Here is a 12145-nt window from a genome sequence, read left to right as displayed (position 1 = left end):
GACTTTCTATTTTTTCGTTCATTCACACAGTTGCGTGGCGGTCATCACGAACTCTTTGACATTTGGAACTATTGGCAAATGCCTATATACCTGTTCACCCAATGCACTGAACTGCGTGAACGAACTGGTCTGTAAATGAATTGTTTTGTGTTCTAAGAGTTTTTCTTTTTGACTAATATCCAATACATGGACATTTTGACTGAATTGGGCATGACTCCTGAGTGTTTCTTTGTTATCAAACTCACCTAGTAATTATCTTGACCATTAGTCCAGACCTATAAATCAAATTATTATATTATTTGTCTAATGAAAATTATTATTATTATTTGTCTTATGTGGTACAGTCTTATGCCGGAGCTATAGGCCTAATTAACCAAATCAAAAAGGTATTTTTATCTTCATTGGCAGGGGTTAGACCTGTCTGGCGCCCAACGGTAAAGGTTATAGGCACTATAAGTGGACACCGCTACAAGTTACTTCTTCCAAAAAGTAACTAAATTACTTACTCAGTTACACATTATAAAAGTAACTAGTTACTTCAGAAAGTAACTATTGCGTTACTTTCAAGATTTTTTTTTTTACATAAACAACATACACAAATCTAAACTATTTTAATGTTGCTGTGGGACAAAGTGAGACTAGCCTCCAATCAAATGCCATGTATGTAGATATTATAATTACTATGTTTATATAGTGGATCATACAAATACAAACAGAATAGATGTTTTGGAACTTTTGATATGTATTGCCCCTCAACTGGCCACAACTGGGCAACATTAAATTATGCTTGTTAAGCAAAAATAAATAACAAATATATACTGATTGATTGAACATTTTAATTAACAGATTGCAGAATGGGTACAATACAGTACGGCTCAATACACACAATTGTTAAGGGGATGCAGACCAGAGAAAGAGTTTCGTCTTGTTTAAATCAGGGTCCCCCATTTTCAATTCATGACATTTATGACGAAAGTCATTTATCTGCATCCCCTTAACAATTGTATGTATTGAGCTGTACTGTACTGTACCCATTCTGCAATCTGTTAATAAACTTTTCAATCAATCAATCAATGACATACACAACATACAGATATAAGAATCTAATCGAATCATCTAAACTAATCTAATCATGACATTTAAGACATGCATGACATACAGAGATATATATATCTCTGAGCACCTGAAGCCTGTGCTATTAAACCAGGAAGTGCAGCACTGTTGATAAGGCTGTCGGCACTGCAGTAGAGCCACTCAGTGCCCTGCGCTGCAAAGAGTGAACACAAAACGCTCATGGACCCGTGGTCTCATGTTGACTGAGTCGCTTGTGTTGTTCGTTGGATTAGTTTTGGATTATTTGGGCTCAAAATGTACACTACACGGACCGCGGTCTCATGCTGACTGATCAGTGATCGCTTGTCTTGTCGCGCTGTGTGTCAGACTCTGGATGCTTTAGACACCCGCCCACCTCCACCTCTGATTGGCTTACCATGACATTTTATTCAACCTCAGCCAATCGTCAGCATGTATGCGTGGCTCGCGCACTGCCCACTAAACAAGGAAGAACATATTATTGCCTCTCGGTCGCAGAGATCTGTCTGATGAAAGAAACAGGTTCATTCATAGTAACGCGCCGCATTTTTTTGCAGTAACGCTAACGGCGTTATTAAGATTGGAAGAGTAATCCGTTAGATTACTCGTTACTGAAAAAACGAATGCCGCTAGTAACGCCATTACTTATAGCGCCGTTATTCCCATCACTGCTCACGAGTGAGGGGCACTTAACGGGCGGCACTACACTCAGCGCTGCATGCCACTGGGGCGAACGGCAGAGGTTGGGAGGAGGGAGCGCTAGTGGAGCCCCAAGAAGGGCTTCTCGAGTCTTGGTGGTGATGCCATCTCGAAGAAACAGCAACAAGAAAACTATAAGCTAAATGTCCACTGTCTAAAGCGCACCTGTAGCCAAACGCTTCCGAATGAAAAATGAGGGAAGGGAGAAGCACGGTCACACCCCTCACTTATATGCATGGGTGGAAATGGGCGTGGCCGGACAAGTGAAGGTGCATGTAGCGGAAACCTTTCATGAGGTCATAGGTCATGAGGTCAAATCCCATAGAGCAGAACAAGATACAAGAATGTAACCACCATGACCTCAGTTATATTATCAAATTGAATCGCAATTATATTCTTAAAAAAACCTGTACAAACTGACTTTTCAATTCATTCACTTATACATTCCTTATTTCATTTTATTGTTGTACAAATAAACATGGTGGATATATCAAACACAAACATATAGATTGTTTTGCATAAAGAACGGATCTAAAGTCGAAGGTTATGATAAACACGTTGACACAGTTTTCAGTCAAACAATAGATGTGTTCAACACTGTTGTTTGATGAACATTGTTACTCAGCTGAAAGAGTTGTACCCTTCCTGCTGACTTGTTGTACAGAACTTGTAAGTGACCCTTTAGCTCAGCTGGTTAGTGCGGCTGCCTGTGGATCCTATGGTCCCAGGTTCAAATCCACTCGGTTACACGTCAGCTAAATGACTTAATGTAAACGTGTCCTGATGCCTCAGACGACACTTACCCACCTAGTAAGGCGTGTAAGGTGCCGTGTACACAGAAAGTGTTTTTTTCAAGGCGGAGCGCTTTGGATATCAAAAATATGAATGCCCAGAGTGCTTCCAAAGCGCAGGGAGCGCTTATTGTTGTTAGGTTACGATTGTCACGTCATCTGCGTTATTAGTACAAATAGGTAGTATATTACTGGGTTGTCAGACACCGCAAGAATCAGCCTCTCCTCTGCCATGTTTGTTGATCTTTTTTAGTCCCGCCACTTCCTTGATTTCGATTGGTCGGTCGAAAAAAGTGACATTGATGAGCAGGGCTCCTCTCCAAATGTTGAACAATTTTCTACTCGAGGCGCCCAGAGCGCTCCGCCAAAAAATGCTAGCCGTCGAGAGCGCTAAAACGCGAGGCCTCAGATGACACGTATCCACGTAGTAAGGAGTGTATAACTTAATGTAAACGTGCCCTGATGCCTCAGATGACACGTATCCACGTAGTAAGGAGTGTATAACTTAATGTAAACGTGCCCTGATGCCTCAGATGACACGTATCCACGTAGTAAGGAGTGTATAACTTAATGTAAACGTGCCCTGATGCCTCACATGACACGTATCCACGTAGTAAGGAGTGTATAACTTAATGTAAACGTGCCCTGATGCCTCACATGACACGTATCCACGTAGTAAGGAGTGTATAACTTAATGTAAACGTGTCCTGATGCCTCAGATGACACTTACCCACGTAGTAAGGAGTGTAGCAGGGAGTCTGTAGGGGGTTATGTAGCGAGGTCTCCTTGGCAAAGCCAAAGTCGGTTAGTTTGAGAATTCCTTTGCTCTCTGGACAGGTGTAGAGCAGATTCTCTGGCTGAGAGGAAAGAAAGGAGAAGGAATCATTAGTTTGTCAGTTAAATATGAGACTCTGAGAACTGAAACAAGTCTATATAATATTGTATATAGTATATATTTCATAACTGTATAAACACACTGTCCTCAGAGGGAAATTGAGTCCCTGGAACACTGTTTGACAACAAGTAGACATGTTGGCCTGTAGGGCTAAAGCCACGGTAGCTCTGCTACCTGACAGATAATGAACAACACTTTGACCTGCAGGGCTAAAGCCACGGTAGCTCTGCTAGCTGACAGATAAAGAACAACACGTTGACCTGCAGGGCTAAAGCCACGGTAGCTCTGCTAGCTGACAGATAATGAACAACACGTTGACCTGCAGGGCTAAAGCCACAGTAGCTCTGCTACCTGACAGATAATGGGCAACATGAACAGTAATGTTAATTATGATTCTGTTGCCTGAATCACATGCCTTGGTTTTGTGTCTTATCAATCTCCCTTGACATAATTGTGTTTGTTTGGGCCATGTGATCATGTGGTCCTGTGGTCATGTGGTCATGTGATCATGTCATGTGGGCATGTGGTCATGGCTGACAGTTAGCAGGGGCCTATCCGCCAGCTATGATAACTGTCTAATCGTGTGCAGAGCAGGCAATTTTGTTTACAAATATATTTACTTTTAAAAGAAGCATCTTCTAGGCTCATGTTTGGTTCACAGTTCCTCAAAATGATAACAATTTTATTTATGATGATGACATAATAATAATAAAAAGAATAGTAAATGTGTTTTGTAAATTAATTGAAGTCTCTGGGAATGTAAACAAATGTCTCTCCCCAAACATAGTTACCCCTTTAAGCATATTCTACACCTACCTGCATCGTACCCCTTTAAGCATAATCTACACCTACCTGCAGACCACCCGCATTTCATTGTATACCTGTATGCCGTGACAATTAAAACTCTTGACTTGACTTGACTATACTACCCCTTTAAGCATATTCTATACTATACCTGCATAGTACACCTTTAAGCATATTCTACACCTACCTGCATAGTACACCTTTAAGCATATTCTGTGATATCTACATTTAGATATGGAAGCGGATACGAATCAGTTAGCCTAGCTTAAGGGAGAGGTGTTTCTGGCCAACAGCTAGGCTAGCTGATCCGTATCTGCTTCCATTAATTTGTGCTAAGCTAGGCTAGTTTATGTTATATGACATTGTTATGTCGTTATCTTTGTAGATCTGTCCCCGAAGCCTGTTTTTGGGCTTCGAACTTCGTCAGGGTTTTTCGAACGGACGTTTGAACCTTCGTAAATTATTTATAATAATAATAATAATAAAAAAGAAATAAAATTCAAATTAAAATATCTTTATATAAAATATTCTCAAACTAAATCCTCAATTTGAATAAAGTGATTAATCTGATTAAATTAGTATTTTTTTTATTAAATCAACTTTCTTTAATGAATATAACTCATCAGTTTCATCAACATAAATAATCCAATAAAGGCACGGTTGGTACGAAAGTGATGGTGACGTCTTGATGGAGCGCTGAGTGCCAAGCGGATGCCGATAGGCTACATCATTTATGATAAATGTTTTATTTAAATTTTTATGACGAGTCATATAAGACAATAGTATAATACTATAATATTAGTGTAGCCTAATATTTATCTGCAACTGTGAAGAAAAAACCCATTGGTTTAAACAGAATGAATAGACACATAATTTTTTTTTAAATAAAATGTTTTATTAAACATTTACAATTCGGTGCGGCTAAGTGGAGCAATGGGCAAGGCGCTCGCCACTAACGCAGGAGATGCTGGGTTCGAGCCCAGCTCTCTGCGTTGCTTCCGGCTTGGCTGGTCGTTCATACTAATACAATTGGCAGTATTAGGGGGTGGGGAGGCATGGTCTAGCAACGTTCGAGACAGGGGAGGGAAGAATTGGATAATTCGAAAAATTGGGATGGGAGAAAAATAGAAAAATGGGGGAGAAAAAGTAGATCCAATTTTTTTTTTTTACAATTCGAATGTTGATTTAGAATTCGAACACCAACGTAACGAACGAAGGTCCGAACGTTCGAGCTCAGCCCTATATCTTCGTTGTTACGTCATAATACAGTTGTTCTGAGGGGGGGAGAGAGAGAGAGAGACACACACACACACACATACACGCAGAGAGAGAGAGAGAGAGAGAGAGAGAGAGAGAGAGAGAGAGAGAGAGAGAGAGAGAGAGAGAGAGAGAGATAGCGAGAGAGAGAGAGAGAGAGAGAGACAGGGAGAGACTACAGGGCAGTATATGAACAAGGCCTTCTCTGCTGTCACCTTGATGTCTCTGTGTGCGATGTCCACATTGTGGAGGAACTGGATGGCCGTGCCAATGTCCCTCATGATCTCTGAGCCCTCTGGAGGACAGGAGAGGACAGGAGAGAAGAGAAGAGAAGAGAAGAGAAGAGAAGAGAAGAGAAGAGAAGAGAAGAGAAGAGAAGAGAAGAGAAGAGAAGAGAAGAGAAGAGAAGAGAAGAGGAAAGGAAAGGAAAGGATGACCTCAGTATATATATATAATATATATATGTTGAGGTGCTACAACAAGCACAATGAAATCTCTTTGGGCAGTCCACCCAAAATAAAAATAAAAATATATTTTCCCCCTTACCTTATGGATATATCTGCCTTCACTCAAATACAATGGAGCTGAATGTCACTTGGTTTGTGGCTCAAAGCACCAAAATAATACATGGTAATAATACATAATACAATAATAAAAGTCAAAAGCAACGTCTCTTTCCAGAAATCATGAATTACTCAAGAATATCCACAGACCTTGTTGTGAACAGTTTCATGTAGGAACTATTTTCTAACAAACTACACCCCCATAATAATGAATGTGCCACAGTGTGTCATTCAGCTCCATTGTATTGGCATGACGGCAGATATCTCTACGGCAGATATCTCTATGGCAGATGTCTCTACGGCAGATATCTCTATGGCAGATGTCTCTACGGCAGATATCTCTACAGCAGATATCTCTACGGCAGATAGCCTATGTCCAAAACTAGGCAAATCACACCAAAACAATCTGGGAGGATAGATCTATTTTTTTATTTATTTTTTTAATGAACTGCCCCTTTATCCCATTGGGGGCCAAACACATAATATTACGCGTTTCACCGCCAACACTTGAGTGCCAAACACGTAATAATACATTTTTAGATCCTTTGATATTTTTCATTTGATCCCCGTTCTAAACGATCATCCGGATCACTCTAGCCGTCCCTGGCTCGTTTGCCTACGTTGGAATTGTAATGCAGATCGAATCTCACCAGGTAGCAGTATCGCCTACCTTTTGAACTCAGAAAGAAATGGATCAGGAGAGGCAATGAATGAACTGGACTATCAAGACTCGCTCTGAGGGGGAGGAGCTCTTCCAAAGCAATCGCTAGCAGATCTGCTCGCCTCAAAACCTATAGTGTCCCATAAACACGTGTAATTACATATAAACGAGTAATCGTGATCGCCGATGGGATCATTGGAATTATTCTTTTTGGATTACCTTCTGGCTAAGGTAAGGACCCCCTATGTCTATTTTACCGAACCTGAAACATGTTTATGTAACGATCACAGTGTCTTACTTTACCGGACATAAACCAAGCGCTTTGTAACGATCGCATTTTCGGGGTAAGACTACCCCCCCCCCCCCCCCCCCCCCCCGTTGATAATTTTGTGAAGGCACATACCTTTGATTTGGGAGTATTTGGGGTTTCAGGGGATCAACCAGAACGGTTTGGGCTTATTGCATATAGCGCGTTTTATCTCGCGATCTATGGAAAAAGACTGGATTATCTTGGAAATGGGCGATGTTTAGTGTGTAATAAACTACAAACTACAGTGTGTAGAAACAAACTCTTTTTTACATGTTGGACTAGAAATAGTGTCTGTCAAATGAGCCATACTATTGTCTCCATAGCTATAATATAGAATATACAATAGCTCCGCAAAGATCGTGAAATATCGCGAAAATGGTCATGAAAAGCTGGTGCTAGACAGTGAAGGATGGGGGAAGCTTGTGAAATATAAACATAATAATAGTAAAAATAATACATTTAATATTTGTCAAAATTCATCCCCAAAAATGCACACAGTTTAGAATTAGCAATTTCAGAACTACAGCCTGAACTGAAACTGAAGCCCAACCACATCACTACCACAATACATCATAGCATACGTGATATTCCATTCAATTTGATTAAATTCTTCCTGAAGAATTTGGTGAGGTTGTTTTCACCCTCTATCCATCCATCGCTCCGTCTCCAGGCCTCACCTTTCTCAGTGAAGGCCTGGTCCCCTCTGGCCTGGATACGACTGAACAGCTCTCCGCCCTGCATGCTGGCCACAGAGGACAGACAGAGAGACACAGTTGACCCAATGCTAAGAATCAAAACAACACAAACGCTTGCTTCTCACTAGATGGTTCTTCTAGTTAAATCTATTTTAAGGGTTGAAGACGGACACAAAGTGTCATATAGGTGAAGCATTCTCACATAGAGGGAACTGGTCTTCCACAAAGTGCCTGGAAGCCACAAACTGAGCCTGGACCTCTAGCTGCCCAGACCTGTTTCAGTGGGTGGGAGTACAGTACTTGCCTTGACAGACAAGCTCCTTCAGCCAATCAGTGTAACAAAGTTTGCCAAATCCAGTCAGAAAACGAAAAAGAAGTATTTTCCACCAAGAAAGTCCGCTAGTGAATACTATTGTTTAATTGTTGTTAGTAAGTCTATTTCTGTTATAACTGCACTTTGGCTGTTTATTCTACTAACGTTAACGTTACTGCTCATTGTGTTTATTCTACTAATGTTAACGTTACCACTCATTGTGTTTATTCTACTAATGTTAAAGTTACTGCTTGTTGTGTTTATTCTACTAATATTAAAGTTACTGCTTGTTGTGTTTATTCTACTAATATTAAAGTTACTGCTTGTTGTGTTTATTCTACTAATGTTAACGTTACTGCTCATTGTGTTTATTCTACTAATGTTAACGTTACTGCTCATTGTGTTATTCTACTAATGTTAAAGTTACTGCTAATTGTGTTTATTCTACTAATGTTAACATTACTGCTTGTTTTGTTTATTCTACTAATGTTAACATTACTGCTTGTTTTGTTTATTCTACTAATGTTAACGTTACTGCTCATTGTGTTTATTCTACTAATGTTAACGTTACTGCTCATTGTGTTTATTCTACTAATGTTAATGTTACTGCTCATTGTGTTTATTCTACTAATGTTAACATTACTGCTCATTGTGTTTATTCTACTAATGTTAACGTTACTGCTCATTGTGTTTATTCTACTAATGTTAACGTTACTGCTCATTGTGTTTATTCTACTAATGTTAATGTTACTGCTCATTGTGTTTATTCTACTAATGTTAACATTACTGCTCATTGTGTTTATTCTACTAATGTTAATGTTACTGCTCATTGTGTTTATTCTACTAATGTTAATGTTACTGCTCATTGTGTTTATTCTACTAATGTTAATGTTACTGCTCATTGTGTTTATTCTACTAATGTTAATGTTACTGCTCATTGTGTTTATTCTACTAATGTTAACGTTACTGCTCGTTGCTTCAGGAGACACCATTACTGTTTTGCCAACAGCAGCCTGTATTTAACCAATAAGGGGCTGTGTTCCACTGGAGGACAGAACAGCTCCGATTTCACAGCAATTGCTGGAAATCGATGTGAATATGAGGAAGGTCGATCTATATCGCATGGGTAGAAAGACATTTCCAGGCTGGTGCTTCACATCTAAAAAAGGATGTCTTACAGGACTTAAGTAAAATAAAATGAAGTGAATGAACACCAAGTCATATCTGATAACCTACAGTATATACTCAACAAACCTGTACCTACCAGCCTTCCACGGAGAGGACACACACACACACACACACACACACACACACACACACACACACACACACACACACACACACACACACACACACACACACCACACACACACACACACACACACACAGCCATGTTTTCAAGTTCATTGTAGGGACATTCCATATACATTCATTCACTCCCTAGTCCTTACCCTGACCTTAACCATAATATGTAACTACATGCCTAACCCTGACCTTAAAATAGCTCTTCTACCTTGTGAAGACCACGGTTATTATAGTTAACTAAACACAAAAACTAGGAAAAACATTAGTTAACTGAAATACAAAATTTAAACTAGAAGATAGAAAAAAACCTGAAAACTAACTGAACGATATACGAACTAAAATAAAATAAGAATATACAGAACATGTCTTTAGTTTCTGTCTACATGACTGAGTCAGTGTCATTCACATGTGTTTGTATCAACATTACCTATTCTGAACTTCTTAAATCCTGCCCCTGACAAATACCCCCATATTATAATAAACACAAAACTAAACTGAAACTAGTTACAGGTTTTTTGGATTGCATAAACACAAAATTCTCAAGTATTACACAATTATCAAAACCTTACACTCAAGTAGCAAAACATGGGCCCAGATTTCCACCACTATAAGCACAATGTCAGCCTCACACTTTTTGCAAAACAATACACACAGTGATTTGCAAAACACTAAACAAACATGAAGATGTGTTTTTTCTCTCCATATACCCAATTCAGTCAGCATGTCAACATCACAGAGAATCACAACAAAACATGTCCCAGTTTCCCATAAATTCTCTGGCCAGATCCATCTAGGCGAAGAGATAATGTCTAGTATTTTCTCTTCTTTTCCCTATTTAATAATTTTTTTTGTTTTACTGTAATTGTAACCTGTACTGGATACAGTATTTTTTTTCTTTTTCTGATATTTTCTGAACTTACAGTGTTATGCACACTACTGTAGTAGCATGAAAACTGGGACATGTTTTGTATTTGTATTTGTATATGGAGAGAAATGTATTATATTTGCATCCGTCTGCAGAATTGGTCTTGTGTAGTGTTTGGTGAATGTATTGTATATTTGCCCATTCTGGGGGCAGGTGGGGCAGGGGGGGCGATCCCGTTCGAATCTCACCTCAGAGAGTTGCTTGTATAGTGTTTGGTGAATGTATTGTATATTTGCCCATTCTCTGTGTACTTCACTTACAGTGCTCTAATCACTGAGAAGTAGAATTGCTAAAGGTGTTTTAGGTTAAGCACAGTAGTGTATAACTGGTTCAAACAGAATTAAGTCATATGAAACGTGTGTTTCATATGGTAACAAAATTAGGTTTTTATAAATTTGTGTTTAGTTTTTACAAGAGTGTTTCATTTAGCAAAGGATCTGAGGTGTTCTGCTAATTGTGTGTGTGGTTGTGCTAATTGTGTGTAGTGTTTTGAAACATCGGGCCCTGTTTTCAAAATCGTGCTTAAGCAATCGGAAAAAACTGTAACCCACTCTGGAAAGTAACTGGAACTAGTTAACCCACCCTGGAAAGTAAGTGAAACTAGTTAACTCACTCTGAAACTAAACTAAACTAAAATCAGATAAAAAATACAAATATATAATAACCCTGGTGGGGACCAACCAATATCCACACAATGACAAAAGAAACAAACACAATGACAAAAGAAACAAGGACACACACACACACATACAGATTGGTCACTACACTAGACAAAGCTGTCTGAATGAATATGTGATAATGTCGGAAATTCCAAATAGGCTACATTGTTAATGTATAATTTCTCTGTTATCACTCACACACACACACACACACACACACACACACACACACACACACACACACACACACACACACACACACACACACACACACACACACACACACACACACACACACACACACACACACACACACACACACACACACACACACACAAACTTAGTTAGTTGGAGTGCATTCGTTTTTACAGCCCAATGTTTCCTGGTAATCAGACTGAATTGTGTTCCACTTCACTTCATTGAATAATCTTAAAGTAGGCGGGACAAGTGACTCAGGCCATCGGTCTTATTACATGAAGAGTGACAGAAGAGACAGGTCTGTCTTATTACATGAAGAGTGACAGGAGAGACAGGTCTGTCTTATTACATGAAGAGTGACAGGAGAGACAGGTCTGTCTTATTACATGAAGAGTGACAGGAGAGACAGGTCTGTCTTATTACATGAAGAGTAACAGGAGAGACAAGTCTGTCTTATTACATAAAGAGTGACAGAAGAGACAGGTCTGTCTTATTACATGAAGAGTGACAGGAGAGACAGGTCTGTCTTATTACATGAAGAGTGACAGGAGAGACAGGTCTGTCTTATTACATGAAGAGTGACAGGAGAGACAAGTCTGTCTTATTACATAAAGAGTGACAGGAGAGACAGGTATGTCTTATTACATGAAGAGTAACAGGAGAGACAAGTCTGTCTTATTACATAAAGAGTGACAGGAAAGGCTAGTCTGTCTTATTACATGAAGAGTGAAAAGTCGGTTCTCAGCTGGAACCGAAAAATAGTTGGTTTTCCCTTGCGAACCGTGACATCATCAGTGGGCGTGTCATATTCTAGGCTGTGAAGACAAGAGAAATCGGCGAACAGCAGAGGTTCGGCATTGCACTCAATCAATCCATTCAACAGGAAGCGTTTTGTGACTGATCTCAACATGCGATTAGATTCAATGTATCGTTATTATACAGCACAAGTACAATACACCATCCAACCAGAGTGGATAA

The 12145-nt window shown here is 39.4% G+C and overlaps 1 protein-coding gene across 1 annotated transcript in view; it reads right to left on the bottom strand.

Moving 5' to 3' along the window:
• The window catches only part of LOC311230361 (MAP kinase-activated protein kinase 2-like), a 65720-nt gene that overhangs the window by 22002 nt on the left and 31573 nt on the right, over positions 1-12145 (bottom strand). Inside the window, 3 exon segments of the mRNA XM_084316630.1 lie at positions 3313-3439; positions 5754-5833; positions 7750-7814. Of these exon segments, the coding sequence (XP_084172756.1) occupies positions 3313-3439; positions 5754-5833; positions 7750-7814 (272 nt within the window).

Source organism: Notolepis coatsorum (assembly GCF_963971535.1).
Source record: "Notolepis coatsorum genome assembly, chromosome: 6".
In the NCBI taxonomy this organism is placed as follows: Eukaryota; Metazoa; Chordata; class Actinopteri; order Aulopiformes; family Paralepididae; genus Notolepis; species Notolepis coatsorum.
The sequence above is the reverse complement of the archived record's forward strand: the minus strand, read 5'-3'. Positions and strand labels throughout refer to the sequence as shown.